General features: G+C 36.7%; 1 protein-coding gene across 1 annotated transcript in view; it reads left to right on the top strand.

The window, feature by feature from the left end:
• LOC140171560 (PH and SEC7 domain-containing protein 1-like) overlaps positions 1–19,933 on the top strand; it is a 107,856-nt gene that overhangs the window by 44,484 nt on the left and 43,439 nt on the right. Inside the window, 2 exon segments of the mRNA XM_072194833.1 lie at positions 1,436–1,517; positions 7,401–7,471. Coding sequence (XP_072050934.1) covers positions 1,436–1,517; positions 7,401–7,471 — 153 coding nt within the window.

The following is a 19,933-nucleotide window of genomic DNA, read 5'->3' as shown; positions in this document are numbered from 1 at the left end:
ATAGGCAATTCACAGGGTAACTTCCATTTGGAATACTTTCTCCAGTTGTGGAAGATATAAGTAAAATCATAATACAGAGGAAGGATGAGTTTCAAAATTAGCAACCCTGACCAATTACATTTGAAAAACATACCCCCTGTGGAAGATATTTCCAAACTCTTTTTAACTGGAACAGCCCATTCTTTGTGGGGAGCTGATATTTCTTTTAATGCCTGTAACGTAATGAATGTTTGTCTGTGACATACTGCTTAGTAGGCTATATGTGAGTACCAAATCTATCAAAATACAATGTTTTTTTCATCTGATATTCTGAAGACATATCTGACACAGCCATTTTAAGAATTTAAAATATCCATACACCAAGAAATTTCATATGGAATTAAATTAACCTCTTTTAAATTTTTGCAAGTCATTATTTCACTACTGTATTTCTAGCTTTGAAATAGACAACATTCATGGAACATATTTGCGGGTATAATTTACGGAGAATTTTATGAGGCAATATTACGTTTGGGGTTTGAAACTGGAATAATTTGTGGTTTGCCTCACAGGTATGGGGCTGTTCCATTTTAAATCCACACCCCCTATGTAAGACCTGAACACAGGGAGTGTGTATTTCAAATTGAGATAGCTGAATAGGCGACTCCATTTGAAGTCTACACCCCCTGTTTGATAGATTAGAGTCATATCTGTCATAGGGGTGTATTGATTTCAAAAGGAAGAGTCCATTGTGACAGGCATACATATTATCGTCATATGACCATGTTCATGTTACACGAAGACAATAATGGGACAAAAGAAATTGATTGGGTCATATCTCACAGATAAGAATGTGGGAGATGTTTTTAAGACCTGGGGGCTGTCATTGTCTTTGAAAGGAGGACCATGACAAAATATGTGGAGCGGGGAGGTCATAATTTGTTTATACAAAAAGACGGGATCATATTTTTAAAATTTAAAGTAGGGGGTCATAAAATTATCTGAATTGAGACCATGTCATTTAAATATTCGCTCAAATTACTAATAAACTAGGGGAATGTGAGCTTGTTTTTGATACCAAAATCTCAGTTTTGATGAATAAAAATGGGGGATGAGGATGTCGATAGGGTCACAGACCTTTAATTTAAAGCGATATATAAAAACGTTTTGCTTACATACCACACATCCATTTAAGTGGGATTACGATCGTGGAGCATGCAAAATGACATTCAGAATCCTCCAATTGATTTAATTACTCCATACATCTATCTGCTGACTTTACTAACCCAGCATTTTATCCCTGTTGGTTTCTGACACAAACGACTCATTTCACTCGATTGCATCACACATATATATCTATGTTACTAGTATACGACTAGTGATTTAATTAATGCATACATCTGCTGACTTGACTAACCGCATTTTTATCTCTGTTGGTTTTCTCTTATTCTCACAGGTGCAGAACGACCCCAACGCACCCGTCTACATCAAAGGTTACATTATGAGAAAATGTGTCTTGGAGCCAGACGGCAGGAAAAGTAAGTCATGGCCTCTTTGAAATAATGTGTGGGTTATTCTATTTGAAATCCATACACCCCCTATGGAAGACATGACCTTAATTTCCCACACAGGGGGTGTGGATTTCAAATGGGTTTACCTGAATGAATGACTCCATGTGATATCTACATTCCCTGAATGGCCGATTAAGGTCATGTCTTCCATTATAGGGGTGTATGGGTTTCAACTGGAATAGCCCAACTTACAGGAAAAGTAAGTCATGGCCTCTTTGAAATAATGTATGTGCTGTTCCATTTGAAATCCATACACCCCCTATGGAAGACATAACCTTAATCTCCCACACAGGGAGTGTAGATTTCAAATGGAGTCACCCATTCAGGTATCCCCATTTGAAATTCACATAGAAAACAAAAAGAGCTTGCTCCTCATTTTGTAGCTATCGATAATCTCATTTTTTCCAGTAATTCACCTTGTCTTGATTGGGCTGTTCCAGTTGAAATCCATACACCCCCTATGGAAGACATGACCTTAATCTCACACACAGGGGGTGTAGATTTCAGATAAAGTCGCCCATTCAGGTAACGCCATTTGAAATTCACACTCCCTGTGTGGAAGATTAAGGTCATGTCTTCCATCTATAGAAGTTGAAATTCATACACCCCTTATGGAAGAAATAACCTTAATCTCACACACAGGGGTGTAGATTTCAAATGGAGTCACCCATTTAGGTAACCCCATATAAAATTCACACTCCCTGTGTGGAATATTAAGGTCATGTCTTCCATCTATAGAAGGTGTGCATGGATTTCATTTGAAATTCATATTCCCTGTGTGGAAGCTTAAGGTCATGTCTTCCTTAGGGGGTGGATGGATTTCAACTGGAATAATCCATTAAGACTTTATTCCATCAGTTTTACCTTAGAGCATATTTGCAAATATTGGTTTCCAGATCCCGGTCAAATTTTTAGATTTAAGAATTTAAATCCTCTTTGCTCAGTGTTTTACCAAGTTTCTGTGGATAACCTAGTCCCACAGCAATCATCTTAACAGCAGCTACCCATAAAAAGTTACCCTTTTCACTCGAAACTAAATACCAAAGAGCAAGTCTAGTATTATAGTTATGACTTTGATGCATTTGCTCGATGATATTATGGAGTTATTGATTGCTGGATGACAATGTGCTAGAATCACGTTTCCCATCAATTTAGATGTTTAGAAGCATGCCTGTTGACCCAGAAAAGTAATTGAACAGGTTATAGATATGCTTGCCATCGACAAAATATGAAAGACATTTCTGCTCGTTGATTTTGAAGCAAAGAAAAATATACTCGCTTATGTAAACGTATTGTAGATTCTTGCTGATGTATACTTATTGTACGTCTCCTCTGTAATGATGATGGAAGCACTTGTGATTCAAGTGCTCAATTTGACAGTAGGGGAGTGGGGAAGGGGAGGGGGACAGGAAGGGGAAGTGTTCTCTGCTTCTCTTCAAATATGTTTAAATGAATCATACTTGATTTGCAATATGATTATGAGTGGAATTGTCAGGACTACTTTGTGTTTTCCTTGATTGACATTTTCAATTGACAATCATGGAAAATTTCCTCTATGCTTAAAGAAAAGGAAGGGTAATTTTTTGTGAAGATCTTAAGTTGTCTCATAATACCACAAAGTTTAGAAGCAAATGGTGGTGCACTGGGCACTGTAAAAATGGAAATATTTGCACGATTAATTTTGTGCACTTTGCCAATTTTGAACTTCCCTTGTTTTTAAATTCACAATTCTAAGTTTCCTTAAACTGGCCTATACACAAAAGGAATTTATTCGAATGTTGCTATTTTCACGGTAATCTTACCCCGGTCGCCACAACCCCTAGCTACGCCACTGTGCTTGCAAACATTTTGTTGCCATCTACATGAAAATAGTCTTACCGGAAGAATTGTAAGCATGATTTTAAGATGTCACCTACTCCAAATAATATTCAATTAAAATTGAAGCAAGTTTCCCTCCCACAAGAGACATATAATGATATATGATTACAGCACAATTATGTGCATTAAGAAGTAAACTTAAATGGAAATGATCGAAGTACCAAACAAATGGCAAGGCTGGTGTGAGAAATAATGTGCATAAATTGTGTCATTATTTGTTAAGCTGCTTCATAACTCCTACATGTATGCCCTGTAGGATGATGTGCTCAAGACAAGGTGACAATTTTTAAAAAAAAAATACAAATTGAAAAGAGTAGGAGGTAGCTACAAAATAAGGTGAAGGCTTTTTTGTTGTTTTCTATTTTCTATGACAACAATGAAATGTATAAAATGATGGGTGTTTTCAATAGTGTTACGGTTTTGAAGTAGTAGAGGAAGTTACATCAAGAATATTTGAACACTCTGACTTGTTTGTCTGAATTTCATCCCTTGCAAATTGGGCGTGAGAGAAATTATATGTGGTAGTGCTTTTAAACATTTATTTTGGTAAAGCAGTTGGTGAAAAAAATGAAGAGTAGGAGAGCTCTTCAAAATAAGGTGAAGGCTTTTTTGTTTTTTATTTTCTAAGACAACATTGAAATCCATAAAATGATGAGTATTTTCAATAACATTACAGTTTTGAAGTAGAGATGAAGTTACATCAAGAATATTTGAACTCTCTAGCTTGTTTGTATGAATTTCATCCCTTGCAAATGGTGCGTGAGAGAAATTATATGTCGGAGTCTTTTGAAAAATTCATTTTGGGAAATCAGTAGGTGTGTTTTAAGTGGGTTTTTTTGCGAGTATGTAAATATGTCACAATAGATGAAATTGTTGTTAATGTTATTCTTTGTGCATGCCTCCATATTCTAAAATAAAACATGTTTTCAACTTCAGTTGCCTACAACACACTACTAGTTCCACAACATTGTAACCACTGTCGTCTGTGGCCTCATAAACGACATGTAACCAATCAAATATAATGCTTACAAGCTAAATCACACTCACCACACCCACTGAGCAAGAATATTTACTTAGCTCTTCCCACCAAAACTTAGGACTTTTTCCCCCTCCCAAGAAAAATTGTGCACATCGAACAAAAATAATACCCCTTATATCAGTCCTTGCGATCTCCTTTATAGAACCCACACCATTCCTCTTGTGTGTCCGCTTTATTTGTATCAATATTTGAGTGCAAACACAGGTCATGCTCTCTCCTACCTGCCTTTTAATTAGAGGTTAATGACTGCGCATCATTGTTTTGAGGGTATTGTGAAATATCTAAACATTGTGCTTTGGAACCGAGGAATATCCATATTCCGAGGTCCAAAGCACAATGTTTAGATATTTCACAATACCCGAAAAATAACTGATGCAAAGTCATTAACCTCATTCATAACCGTCACTTTCACTTTTTAAAATTCAATTTACGTCACATTTTCTTCTTTTAATTTGAAAACAGAACACAATTTTAACTTTATCTGTCGTTTTCCCTGTAGAAAATCGAATAGCCCATTAAGGAAATACCGCTAGCGACCAATCATACTAGCACGCAATCATGCGATGTCCAAATACGGCGGTCAGCGTCCGCGTAAATTGTTCGAACGCCAGTAACACGTCCACGTAACGCGGTCATTGTAGAGCGTACTTTTAGCTACGCCACGAGACGCGGTCATTATACTTTTTCAATAACCTGCATTTGCGTCCGCGTATTTAAAAGTTATTATCTGTGATTGGATCGCACTTGCTGCGTATATTAATGAGGTTATGAATAATGTTTTACTACCTGTTCTTGTCGGTGTATTGGAAACTGGATTATGGTATATCCCCTCATCATCACTCACAAGATGAACCCCGTATACTGCACACAGGATCTCTCTTTGCCACAGTCCAGAGGATGATTTAAGGAAGCCTCATCATGCACTGTAAAAGTGTTATCACTAGAGTTTCAACTGCCACTTTACTTTTCAAATCCCATTGAACTCTGTGCAAAAGATGTTGTTTTAGAATTGCCTGTGTGTCATTATTACTTGGTCGATTTCAGATCTAAAGTGATGTATGCATGAAGGATAATTCACACCTTCTGTAGATAACATAAAATGTGAAATCGACTGGCATTTTGAATGTGTATTTATTGTAAATATATCAGTCCAAATTCAAATTTAACCATGCACGTGTGTATGCAGTGGGCGGGCAGTGGTGTCATGTTCACTCACACAGCTGTGCTAACTGCAAGACTTGCTGGGAAGTGCTTAAATCATCCTCTGGCCACAGTCTGTCCACAAGGATTTTCCCTTTGGCATAGGTCAAAAATCTTTGATGAAAGCAGTTTGTCTTATTTGGAATACAATTAATATCCCCAAATTAAAGATTGATTGTCTTTGTAAGCAGTTTTAATAATTTTTCAGGGATCAGTATGATGTATCCTTGAAACAGGACAGTGCTGTAATTTAGCCTTTTGCAATATAAGGGGCAGCAACCACTGTAGAAACATTTTATAATAGCTGTGTTCACATTGTCGGACGTTCGCCCAGTGGAACTTGGCTGGTGCACGTTGCTAGGAGTAGTGGTAGGGGCTGCCAGGAGTAGTGGCAGTGTGAACGATGGTCAGCATAAGTTCCGCCAGGCGTACGTCCGATAATTTACTCCTGCGCAAGCTAGGTGTAATCTCCGTCAGGCGTAATTAGTTTAAATATGAACGTTGCTTCATCTGGCACCCGGTGTAAGAAATTACGTAGGACCTATCGAGTCACAGGGCACAGAAACACCGGAAGTGGTAGCCGATGTTTACACCTACCAGAAGTGAATGCTTGGTGGAACTGGTTGGCGTAGTGCTAGGAGTAGGCTAGGTGTGGACATGCAGTAGGTGTAGGGAAAATATTTGGGGAATTTTTAACAATGTTAGCGTAAGTTTACGTTGGGTGTAACTCAAAATGTGAACACGACTAATGAAATGTGAATTTGACATTTCAGAGGATTTATTATTTTCTTCCACAAAATCCTTAAAAGGTTCAAATATGATACAAATTGTAGACTAGTCAAACTGACCTTTTAGTTTTATGGTGAATAAACCTGATGATGATATGTTCTACAGAGAAGATATCTTACACTTCCCACAATGCATTTCTCCCATTTCAATTTTCTAGTGCAACATGGGTCGATAGTGAAAAAATGTACCTCAATGAACAGAGAACATTCAGATGTTTATTTCTTGACTATTGACCCATGTTTAGCCAGTATATTCTCAAAATAAAAACAAAGACAACCTGTATAAAGTAAATACGGCACGATTTAGGGCAAGAAAAAAAAACGGGACACTTTTGGAGACATCACCATCATCATCACTTTATACATTTTTTCTAAACAACATACTGTTTTAATGAGAATTTGTTCTTAAAATGCATACTATTGTTCCATTTATCATACATACTCTACATCTCACCCAAGAAGTTACCAAACTTTAAGACTTAAGCTCCACTATCACAATGCCAAGAATGTTTGGCATTGTGACTACAAACTACTCTTAACTTGTCTACTCACAGTCTACTAGTCCTATACATTCACAATATACAGGCCTATAATAGGCATAAAGCATCACAAATTTCATCACAAAATAAAGAACTACATAAGGAATCATTTGTTTTAAAGCATGATGAAATAAAACATCACAATTTTCATCACAAAACAAAGTAATACATAAGAAATCAATTTTTTGTGAGTGATGAAATAAAACAGAGGGCGTACCCGGTGATGTTTTTTGTGATGTTCAATTTCCTCACTTTTTCAACCTTACCCTAAATCGTGCCATAGCTGGTATAAAGTAATGGGAGTGTCATTTGATGAAATGAGGTGATGTAATATGTTGGAAAGTTTTCTGGGAAGGGTAATACATCTCTGATATTCTTAATTTCTTGTCTTATTATGCAATCACAGCCGCCAGAGGGAAGAGAGGATGGAAGATGTTTTATGCAACGTTGAAAGGACTTATATTGTACTTACATAAGGTAAGTTACCACCTAAACCAATCTCAATCCCAAGACAAAGCACAATGACCTACCTAATGTCGGCACAGACTTAAGACTTGACCTCAAGTTGCCGGGTATGAGTTTTAGTACCTGTCACATGTAAGGTCATTTTATAAAATGCACATGCGCATTGAGGGTCAAGAACTTTGTCTTCGGTAGATTGGAGTGTGTGTTGCGTAATAAGAGCTGTCTGGCCGGCGATGTTCGGCTGGGCTAGGCAATTGATCCTTATACCCCCTTGAGCTAACTATTGATTTGTATAACATCGTTTTCGTTTTCGATTTCACAGCGAACTATTTTTGTCATTCAGTGGATCAACTTTGTTGTTTTATTATGTAATAACCTAGTTTTTGAAAATAGGATATAGATTTGCTGCTTACTGCTTATTGAAGCGGCTATCTTGTCTTGAAGTTGTCGATGGGTTATAATTTCAATGTTTAAGTAGTATTAAAGTAGATTCCATGGTTTTGATGTGTACAAGTGTAACATTACAAGGGTAACATTACAAGTTTATTTCACTCTCTTGTGATCCATCATATTTGAAGAGAGGGTAGGTTTCACTATAATCAGAGACAGAATTAAAAAGATAAGTTTGCGTCTGATGTCACCTGTCAATCAAACTTACAAACGATTTGTTTACTAGTTGTTGTGAATTCAGTGGTAAAGCAGTGTGCCCTATGGTTAATTTTGCACCTTCAAACATACAAACTGTCTCAAACGTTAGGTCTTAATAATAGGAAACTTTCTTTCCTGTATGCACCATGTCAACAATGCCTAGAAAAGTTGCTTTTGCCTTGTAGAAGTACCATAATTTGTCTCCATTTTCTGCGATTCCTTTTCGCTGATGAAGGTACCAGATGAATCAACCTACCTTTGACACGCTACTAACCAATCAAGGGTCATGGGAATTTTGATTGACAGTGATGTCAGATGTAAACTAGTCTTTTTTAATTAGTCGCAGATAATAATGTTTACAATGCAATAAAATCTGTCGTAAGTTCAATCACATAAACCTTCAGTAGGATTTATATGTTACAATTACGATGGGTTGGACGTACGATGGGTTTAAGGTTTTAGTCAATCTTAGTGAAAATTGGGATATTCTAGTTGAAATCCATACACCGATAATGGAAGACCTGACCTTGATTTCAAATGGAGTCATCCATTCAGGTAACCCCATTTGAAATCTACACACACTGTGTGGAAGAGTAAGGTCATGTCTTCCATAGGAGATGTATGGATTTCAACTGGAATGGCCCAATCCACCCCAGGACAAAATGATATTAGGAGTTTGCAGAATTTTGCAGGAAAAAATATCAAATTTGGCAGAAAATTGCATTGAAGAAAAATTTTCAGGAAGCAGCAAATTTTGGAGAAAATTTCTTGCATATGATAAAAAACAAGTAGAAAATATTTTTTTTTTGCTGGAAGTCGAAATTGGAGAGAAAAAAATCACATTACATGAAGAAACAAAATTCTGCAGAATTTGTCAAGGCAAAATCTGTGGGCCCTAAGACTTGAGAACATTGTATTAAGCAAAATCAGTAAGCCTTTCTCCTCAATCTAATTTAATAGTTTTTTTTTAATGCAATAGTTTGATCAGTGAGCTTACGGTAGCTTTTGTAATTTGAAGGGAGTCAAATTCTGCAGAATTTGCCAAGACAAAAATCTTTTGGCCCTTATTATGACTTGAGTACACTGTATTAAGCAAAATCAGTAAGCTTTTCTCCTCGATCTAATGTAATGCAATAATTTGATCAGTGAGCTGATAGTAGCTTTGGTAAATTGAGCTTGATTTCAAAGTGTTAGCATCCTGATACCTCCACTCAGAGTTAAGTGGTATGTCTAGACTTTGCTTTTGTATACTGTACTAAGTAAAAAAAATGCATAGTAGACTTTGTTATTGTATACTACACTAAGTAAAAAAATGCTTAGTATTTGAGTAAGAAGGTGAATTTCTCTTCTTGGTAGTGCACATGTGAACGTTGATTGGATTTGCACAACCAGTACTAAAATTGGACTGTTCCAGCTGAAATCCATACACTCCCCATGGAAGAACATGACTGACCTTAATCTTCCACACAGGGAGTGTGAATTTCAAATGGGGTTACCTGAATGGTTGACTCCATTTGAAATCTACACCCCCTATGTGGGAGATTAAGGTAATGTCTTCCATAGGGGGTGTATGAATCTCAACTGAATAGCCCATTTTGAGCTACTTTATTGGAAGAAATAATTGAAGAACGAGATGGATTTTCAATATAACTTTTAAATTTGGTAATGTAGGGGATTATTTTGTCAGATACTGACGTCATCAGCTATTTAAGATGTAATGCTGATCACAAACAGAAATTAAACTGGCGCATGTTGTGGATCCTAGCGAGAAGCTTATTATACTGGCATGCCTGATTGTGAAAACCTAGCCATAAAACCCTTTTTAAACATCAAGATTAATAAATTGCATTCATAAAGGGCAAAAGACAAAAATTTCAATGCACCTTTATATCTTGCGACTTCATTTGAAGGTGGTTCAAAAGCTTTTAAGGAACACATCACATCTCAGGTATCCAGGGTTGCCAAAAGATTTCAGCCAGAATCATGGGTCAAATAATCGAAAAAGTCGCCCAATTTTTCTCTTTACCATTGGTTTCTATGGGGCAGGAAACTATCGTTAGTCGCGGGAGCCAATGTTGAAAAGTCGTCCAAATTTTTTCTTAACCATTGGTTTCTATGGGACTGGAAATTGTCAAAAGTCGCGGGAAAAATCTTCAAAAGTCGCCCAATTGGGCTACCAAATCGCGGGTTTGGCAACCCTGCAGGTATCTACTGACGTCATTCCCTGCAATGGGAAGATAGTAGGATATTGGGCTATTCCATTTAAAATCCCCACTACCCCTGTGGAAGATTTAGCTAAAGTCTTCCACAGAAGGAGTATGAGTTTCAAAAACAATAGACAGTTGGGTAACTTCCATTTGAAATACTCACACCAGTTGTCGAAAATAATGTAGATGAAGTTTCCTCACACCAAAGAATGCAAGTATACAGGACATATGGTGAGAAACAGCTAGAATATGTTATTTTCCTTTCCATGCTGGAGTCGAAACGGACTCTTGAGTCTTGTGTGAGCAAGTACAGAATTAAACCGCTATTAAAAGTCTTCATTGAGAGATTATACAGCTTTGTACTGTAAATCTTTATAATCCCGCAATGAAAGTCTAAATTACACTATACTTTTGTTTCACTTCGAGTTGTTTTGCAGTGACATATGTAGTGTGATCAAGCAAAATCAGTCTGAAGTTGGACATATTCAATTTTCAGTTTCTTATAGAAATAAAAACAGCATTTGCAAAGCTACATTTTTTTTTGCTGGAAGTCGAAATTGGAGAGAAAAAAAATCACATTACATGAAGAAACAAAATTCTGCAGAATTTGTCAAGGCAAAATCTGTGGGCCCTAAGACTTGAGAACATTGTATTAAGCAAAATCAGTAAGCCTTTCTCCTCAATCTAATTTAATAGTTTTTTTAATGCAATAGTTTGATCAGTGAGCTTACGGTAGCTTTTGTAATTTGAAAGGAGTCAAATTCTGCAGAATTTGCCAAGACAAAAATCTTTTGGCCCTTATTATGACTTGAGTACACTGTATTAAGCAAAATCAGTAAGCTTTTCTCCTCGATCTAATGTAATACAATAATTTGATCAGTGAGCTGATAGTAGCTTTGGTAAATTGAGCTTGATTTCAAAGTGTTAGCATCCTGATACCTCCACTCAGAGTTAAGTGGTATGTCTAGACTTTGCTTTTGTATACTGTACTAAGTAAAAAAAATGCATAGTAGACTTTGTTATTGTATACTACACTAAGTAAAAAAATGCTTAGTATTTGAGTAAGAAGGTGAATTTCTCTTCTTGGTAGTGCACATGTGAACGTTGATTGGATTTGCACAACCAGTACTAAAATTGGCCTGTTCCAGCTGAAATCCATACACTCCCCATGGAAGAACATGACTGACCTTAATCTTCCACACAGGGAGTGTGAATTTCAAATGGGGTTACCTGAATGGGTGACTCCATTTGAAATCTACACCCCTATGTGGGAGATTAAGGTAATGTCTTCCATAGGGGGTGTATGAATCTCAACTGGAATAGCCCATTTTTGGAGCTACTTTATTGGAAGAAATAATTGAAGAACGAGATGGATTTTCAATATAACTTTTAAATTTGGTAATGTAGGGGATTATTTTGTCAGATACTGACGTCATCAGCTATTTAAGATGTAATGCTGATCACAAACAGAAATTAAACTGGCGCATGTTGTGGATCCTAGCGAGAAGCTTATTATACTGGCATGCCTGATTGTGAAAACCTAGCCATAAAACCCTTTTTAAACATCAAGATTAATAAATTGCATTCATAAAGGGCAAAAGACAAAAATTTCAATGCACCTTTATATCTTGCGACTTCATTTGAAGGTGGTTCAAAAGCTTTTAAGGAACACATCACATCTCAGGTATCCAGGGTTGCCAAAAGATTTCAGCCAGAATCGCGGGTCAAATAATCGAAAAGTCGCCCAATTTTTCTCTTTACCATTGGTTTCTATGGGGCAGGAAACTATCGGAAGTCGCGGGAGCCAATGTTGAAAAGTCGTCCAAATTTTTTCTTAACCATTGGTTTCTATGGGACTGGAAATTGTCAAAAGTCGCGGGAAAAATCTTCAAAAGTCGCCCAATTGGGCTACCAAATCGCGGGTTTGGCAACCCTGCAGGTATCTACTGACGTCATTCCCTGCAATGGGAAGATAGTAGGATATCGGGCTATTCCATTTAAAATCCCCACTACCCCTGTGGAAGATTTAGCTAAAGTCTACCACAGAAGGAGTATGAGTTTCAAAAACAATATAGACAGTTGGGTAACTTCCATTTGAAATACTCACACCAGTTGTCGAAAATAATGTAGATGAAGTTTCCTCACACCAAAGAATGCAAGTATACAGGACATATGGTGAGAAACAGCTAGAATATGTTATTTTCCTTTCCATGCTGGAGTCGAAACGGACTCTTGAGTCTTGTGTGAGCAAGTACAGAATTAAACCGCTATTAAAAGTCTTCATTGAGAGATTATACAGCTTTGTACTGTAAATCTTTATAATCCCGCAATGAAAGTCTAAATTACACTATACTTTTGTTTCACTTCGAGTTGTTTTGCAGTGACATATGTAGTGTGATCAAGCAAAATCAGTCTGAAGTTGGACATATTCAATTTTCAGTTTCTTATAGAAATAAAAACAGCATTTGCAAAGCTACATTTTGCAGAAAACCCCATTGAATTTGGACAACCAGTTCAAAAGATATGAGCAGTTAAAGAGTTTCCAAAACAAAAGGAAACAAACAGAAATACTTCCTTTGTTTAGCTATATCTAAAAACCAATATTTCATACTTCCGACAGATTTTGCTTTATCAAATCACATATGTGCTTATTTTGCTGGTCGCAATTCTCAATAAGACGTATGTTAATCGGATGGCACAAAGCACACACGTAAGTCAATGGTAACATGCAATGAAACAAGTGTGGTTTGTTGGCATGTTTTATGCTGATCAATACCAAACTTGAGGTGATGCTATTTCAGTTCTTGAAACTACTTTTTTAAGGCAGTAGCATAGCCAGTGGGAGGGAAGTGCCCTCCTGAAAAAGTGCCTCCTGGCAAAAAAAAAATGAAAGAGAAAATCGGAAGGCAAAGGAAAGGAAACTGTTTTCTACAAAATTACGCCTGATCATGGACCAAAATAGTTAACAGTACCAAATGTTTATTTTTGCCCCAAAATGTGTAATTCTCCCCCCCCCCTTCCCCCACCAAGAAAGCTGGCTATGCCCCTGCTATAAGCCCATCATATCCATGTGTTACTTTTTACCTGAAACTTCTACATTTTAATGTAAACTTAATGTTACTACTAGAAGCTTAGTATTCTATAGCAGACTTCATTGTTAATTGAAGTCATCTCAAAATATGAATGTACTGGTTTGAGGCAATAAGTTTAATATTATATTAATTCATGTAGGCCTACATGTATTTCTCTTGAGGTAATTCTATATTTGTTTTCTTTTACTCTTACTTGTTCCAACCGATAATTTGGTACATTTGATAAAATTTATATAAATTTGATATGAAGTAATATCTGGGAGCCATCATAACAACAACAACCACTAGAATCCTAAACATGCTCATCTGTCAGTACACAGTTCTTTAACCCCAATAGGCTTCTACATGCATAGAATGACCTTTGATCATGTTGGGTACAAAAACTCATACTCCACAACTTGAGGTCAAATTTTGAGCTATGTTTGTTAATAGAGCTCATTTAGCTTTGTCATTAGGGATGAGGTTATTATTATGGCTCATAGTGAACCCAAGGAAGATAAGACAGATTCACACAAAAACTGGGTCATGAAACAACATTTTTACGTGCTTTCACGGTGTGTAATGTGAAAAGCAGGCTATATCAATATGTACACTAATCTAGTTATCTGGAAATGATGATATCTCTTGCTTTTAGGAATACCATGTAATCCTTGTAACAGACAAATAATGCTATTAGCAATGGGAGAGTTTGATAGGTCATATATTGATGTTAACTGGCCCTACTTCTTGAACTTTTGCTCTGTATTTAATACTACAAAAAGGATTTTAGAGTGATGTTTTTTGCTCACCATAAGGAATGGATTTAGTTATTAATAAGTTTTGAAAGTATTTAGGACTAAATAAAATCAATCTTTCAAATTAACAAGAACTAACTGAGAATTTAAAAGTGGACCCATCCATATACAGGTATGAGATTTTTGACTATTCAAATTTACGCATTTTTATTTATTTTCAGCCCAATTTTGGATCTTTTTTGCCAGTTTCATTTTTTGTTGTTCTACTTCAGCTTTTTTCAAGCAAAGTCACTCTCATTCAGCCCAATTTTGGGTCTTTTTTGCCAATTTCTTACTGTTTTTCAGCTTTTTTTTGGTTTTACTTAAACCTTTTCAAGCAAAGCCACTATCATGCCTGATATACTAATTTTCCAAGAAATTTGGACCCATAGATAAACCAAAAATACAACTTTTCGGCCGAATTTAATGCAAATTGCCAAAGCTTTTTTGTTGATAAATTTGATATGAAATATATCTGGGAGCCATCATAACAACAACCCAAGGAAGATATAAAGACAAGATTCACTTAAAACTGGGTCATGAAACAACATTTTTACGTGCTTTCACGGTGTGTACGTGAGAAGCAGGCTATATCAATATGTACATTAATCTAGTTATCTGGAAATGATGATATCTCTTGCTTTTAGGAATACCATGTAATCCTTGTAACAGACAAATAATGCTATTAGCAAAAGGAGAGTTTGATAGGTCATATATTGATGTTAACTGGTCCTACTTCTTGAACTTTTCGTCTGTATTTATTCTGCAAAGGATTTTAGAGTGATATTTTTGCTCACCGTAAGGAATGGATTTGGTTATTAATAAAGTTGGAATAAGTTTTCAACAACAAAAAAAAGTGGGAAAATTTTTTACCACCAAAATTGGCCTAGAAAAGGGGGTCATTGATATACCAAATGCCCGAAAATATGACCCATGTTTGTGGCACATCCCCGTGTGGTTCCCCCTTCTCCCGGCACCACCCCTGCTGCTTGGTGTCATCGCCTATAAATTACTTTCAAATTACTTTTGCTTGTATATAAATGTCTTCACAACCAAGGACCAACATAATTGTCAAATTGCTTATCATTGTATGTTCCAAAGAGACAACTCCGATCTTGCGATGATTATCTTCGTCTTGACTATCCCATGACTAGAGTCTTAGCTGGTGATAGAACTTTTACAGTTTTTGCATCAAAAGAGTGGAATAAGCTACCTGTCTATATTAGACAATCTTCATCAACAAATGCATTAAAAAAAAGCGCTTAAAACTTATTTGTTCCCATAACATGTTCTTATTGATATTGTAATTTGTATTATTTTTAAGATGCACCTTCAAAATGTAGTTTTAAGTTGTAGTATTAAGGTATTTTGTAAGCGCTCTGAGCCTTTTGGAAATGGCGCAAATGCTCTTTGTATTGTATTGTATTGTATTCTATGTTGATTCTAATCCAATACATTCATTTCTGTGAGCCGAATCTCGGTGCACTTGTAGTGATTTGTGCCAGGATTTGTGCGATTATTCTCTTGACAATAGCACACAGATTTTAACCTATAAATACATTTCAGTAATAAGACTTGGTAGCTTAAACTGGTTTGATAAATGCCCTTGTCTATACGGGAGTACAGTCTTTAAAATCACCGTCACAAACCTTTCACACTTGGCGATGTATGTGACACGATTACTTAAACAGAGTTGGACCACACGAGATGACTCGGCAAATTTGGACCACGAGATAAGGAAAATTGGGCTATTCTGGTTGAAATCCTTACCCGCTATGGAAGATGATGTAACAATAATGTTCCAGACAGGAAGTGTGAATTTCAAATGTTACCTAAATGAGTGACTCCATTTGAAATCTACACCCCCTGTATGGGAGAATAATGTCATGTCTTCCATAGGGGGTGTATGGATTTCAACTGGAATTGCCCAATTTGTGACCCGATGAAATAGACCAATTAAGTGTCCTTCTTTTGTATATTTATACACACTCAAGCGCTACAGAGGTAACACATGATATTTGGTGACAAGTAAATGGTCTTCCCTCCCTATGGGTATTTATACAGTGTCATGGCAGTGTACTAAAAAAGCAATGGTTGTATATTTTTGTATATTGGGCAAAATTTGTAGCAATTCTTCTAAATCAACATATGATGATCACTGCAGTTACTATTATGTGTAAAACATTGATCAACTGTCACAGATCATACAACCCAATTGCCATTCTCAACCATGTTGCCGATTGGCTCAATAAGTCATAGTAGTTTCTTCTTATTATAACATTGTACAGCTTAATTGATTGAATTAGCAAACTAGCATTGGTCTAATTTCCAGTTGAACTATACACTACCCAATGGAAGACATGGCCTTATTCTTCTACACAGGGAGTGTGAATTTCAAATGGAATTAACTGAATGGGTGATTCCAATTGATATCTACACCCTCTCTAGTTGGAGATTAAGGACATGTCTTCCATATCGGGTGTATGGATTTCAAATGGAATTTCCCATTCCACATGGGAAAAGGTCAACACATTATTACCCTGCAGTGGCTCCGGAACCGTTGGGCCAGGCGCCATTTCACCCACCTAATATTTAACATCTTCAGAGCCTCTGCCTTACCACTTAGTACCGGTACAAGGAAGGGGATAGGGAGGAATGTTTTTGTCATTGAGTATCAACTATACAGTCTCACTTTGTTTTTCAATCGACTGTAGAAATGTATTAACACTACCATTGTCACAGACACTGTAGCTGAGCTGTTTAGATAATCGTTAACAATGCTGCGATTTCGAGCGCAGATAGATCCACTATGAAAACATACTCTGCGTTTAAGCTTTCAATAAACCCCATCCACAGATAAAAAACCTTGTTAATTAACCACATTATTCCATGACACAAAAGATCAACCATGAAAAGCACTTAATACGACCAGATTTTATTATATATTATGCTTGGATGCCATGCGAAACATACCCTTACTATGATCATCGTTTTAAAGGAATGTGCTTACAATGGGATAATTTTTTTGCCGTTCGATTTTAGTAGAAGCCAATCAGAACGGGGCTAGGTGAGGAAAGTGCAATAATACAGTGGCACCTCAGTGAATGGAACAGGAAATGAAAGCGCTCCTGGCTCCACGATTAATTCATCACATTTTTTTTGTGTGAATTAGAAAAAAAAGAAGAAGATGCAATGATGGAAACGGAGAGTGATGATGTGAGGAGAATCATGGTATAATGTGGCAATATTGGGTCTAGTCGACTAGAGTCGTATTCACATTTTGAGTTACACCCGGCGTAAACTTACGCTAACATTGATAAAAAGTCCACAAATATTTTCGCTACTCCTACCGCGTGTCCACACCTAGCCTACTCCTAGCACTACGCCGACCAGTTCCACCAAGCATTCACTTCTGGTCGGCGTAAATATCGGCTACCACTTCGGGTGTTTCTGTGACCTTTTTCAACCACGCAATATGTAATGTCTTAGTTCCAACCAATAAAAAATAAACCAAACTTACACCGGGTGCCAGGAGTAGCAGCGTTCACATTGCAACTTACGCCTGGCGGAGGTTACACCCAGCTCGCTACTCCTGACTTTTGTTCACACTGTCACTACTCCTGGCAGCGCCTACCGCTACTGCTAGCAACTTGCGCCGACCAAGTTCCGCCGGGCGTACGTCTGACAATGTGAACACAACTTAGATAGTGTACTGTCATTCTGCCCAAGGCTAGGCTCAGTCTGTGATCCCTTTATTGATAACAGTTTCAGACGGAAAAGTTCGGTTTGATGAGTAAATTTGTTCGAAGTGTGACGGGAGTGAGATTGGTATATTACGAGTATCAATTATAGACAGGATTGAGTTGGTTTGAAACTGTAAAGCTATGGTAAAATTGAAAACAATTGCAAAAATTACAGGGATTCTGTGTTAAAGGAGATCTTTTTATGGCCTACCGTTAAAACAGTATGTTTCAAACTTTTGCTATATGTAAGATGTGAATAAACTACTTTGAATGGAATTGAATTGAATTCAGTCATAATTTTAGTATAACTTTGTACAAACTCAACAAAAACATATGGAATTGATACAAAAAGATGAACATGAGGTCAGTGCACTTTCTGAAGCGAGGTCGTTGTACTTTCCAAAGTACTAGAAGACAGCACTGTGCTGTGGGTATGTGATTTTAATTAAATACTTAAATCAAACTACGCTTATTTCAAACTACGCTAAGCACATCCTCATAATGACGTCCAATGTTTTGAATTAATTCACTTGAAAAGTAATTACTTGCAATAAAATTGGTAATTTTTATTTGCAGGTGCAAGGATGTGATTAGGTAATTGAGTTCATGTACCGTATTCGTTCCAATAAGTGCCCATGCCCCAATAAGCACCCACCCAGGGTACTTTCAAGTTGCTTTTATGTTGAAGTGAATGATAGACGTTAATACAGTGAAATAGCTGGGGGATTAGAAGTCCTGTGTAAACTTGCAATACATTTTCTGCATCAGAAAAGCTACTAGAACATCTCGGGACCCTTTTATAACGTCTCTAATAAACGAAAAATAGGTAGAAAAAACATGTAGAAAATAAGCACCCGCCCAAAGTGACTTTGTTAAGCGGTCTGGGCGCTTATTGGAATGAATACAGTAGTGGGTTTAGTTGCACAAGCAATGAACTATTCCACCATTTTCAAACTTTTTTTGCGCTAAGGCCACCAGCATCTGCCCATTAATGCTAGCTTTTAATTGACACCCTACAATAAAAAATCAAACATAATGCTTTTGAAACGATGATCAAAAACAGCATATATTTGTTTATATTATGTTGATATTTCATATTTCCTATATTTCGATCAAATTAAGAAAAATGGATTTAATTTTTGTATCTGAACTCCTCATTTTATGAAGCATGTACATTATTTTAAATAGCCTTCTATTTTAGTGTAAGTTGCTGTCATCGGTGTCTACTGCAATTGTATGCGTCCATACCGTATAGCCACGTCGAATTTGACATCCCCATTCACCCGATGATAAAAATACAGAATTAATAAAATTTTGGATCTTCATTTTGCTTTTTCTGACATTTGTTCACTTCAGTAGCATGTCTATACTTTTTCCACAAAAAAAATGCTAACATCTAAATTTTGATGAATTTTAGGGTGTTCTGCAATCACTATAATCCATGTAAATGAAATCTGAAATTCACACTGCTTGTCTTCCATAGGGGGTGTATGAATCTGAATACCCCATTCCTATTTTAATCAGAGATGGAATCGCTTTTGTTGTCATTCCTGCACATGAAAAGAGTGGGTGGAATGGGACTTTGAATATCTCGGTCAAAGTGCCAGAACAGGCCCCTGGTAACGGAAAAAGAGTAAAGACGATATCTAGTAAACTGTCATTGAGGGAACATATTGATGCATAAAACAATATGAGATTGGCATTTGGTATTATGTCGTTTAAGGTAGTGTATGAATTGGATTAATGCTGTGAAATTGACAGAATGTAAAGCTGTAAGGCTGTAATGTAAGCTACCGTATTTCGTCAAATAGTCGCCCCCCCTCAAATAAACACCCCCACCACTTTTTTCAACCAAGATGTTTCAAAAATGCCGATATTTCCATGCTATCTTGTGTAGTTGCACAAGTTGCACACATGGTCGATAATAGCGTCACTTTTTGGCGAAAATCGGGATTGGAAACCCCACAGAGGAGTAAGATAAGACAGAGCGTGTACCACCAGTCAAAGTCCC

This window comes from Amphiura filiformis, chromosome 15 (genome assembly GCF_039555335.1).
Source record: "Amphiura filiformis chromosome 15, Afil_fr2py, whole genome shotgun sequence".
Taxonomy (NCBI): domain Eukaryota; kingdom Metazoa; phylum Echinodermata; class Ophiuroidea; order Amphilepidida; family Amphiuridae; genus Amphiura; species Amphiura filiformis.
The sequence above is the reverse complement of the archived record's forward strand: the minus strand, read 5'-3'. Positions and strand labels throughout refer to the sequence as shown.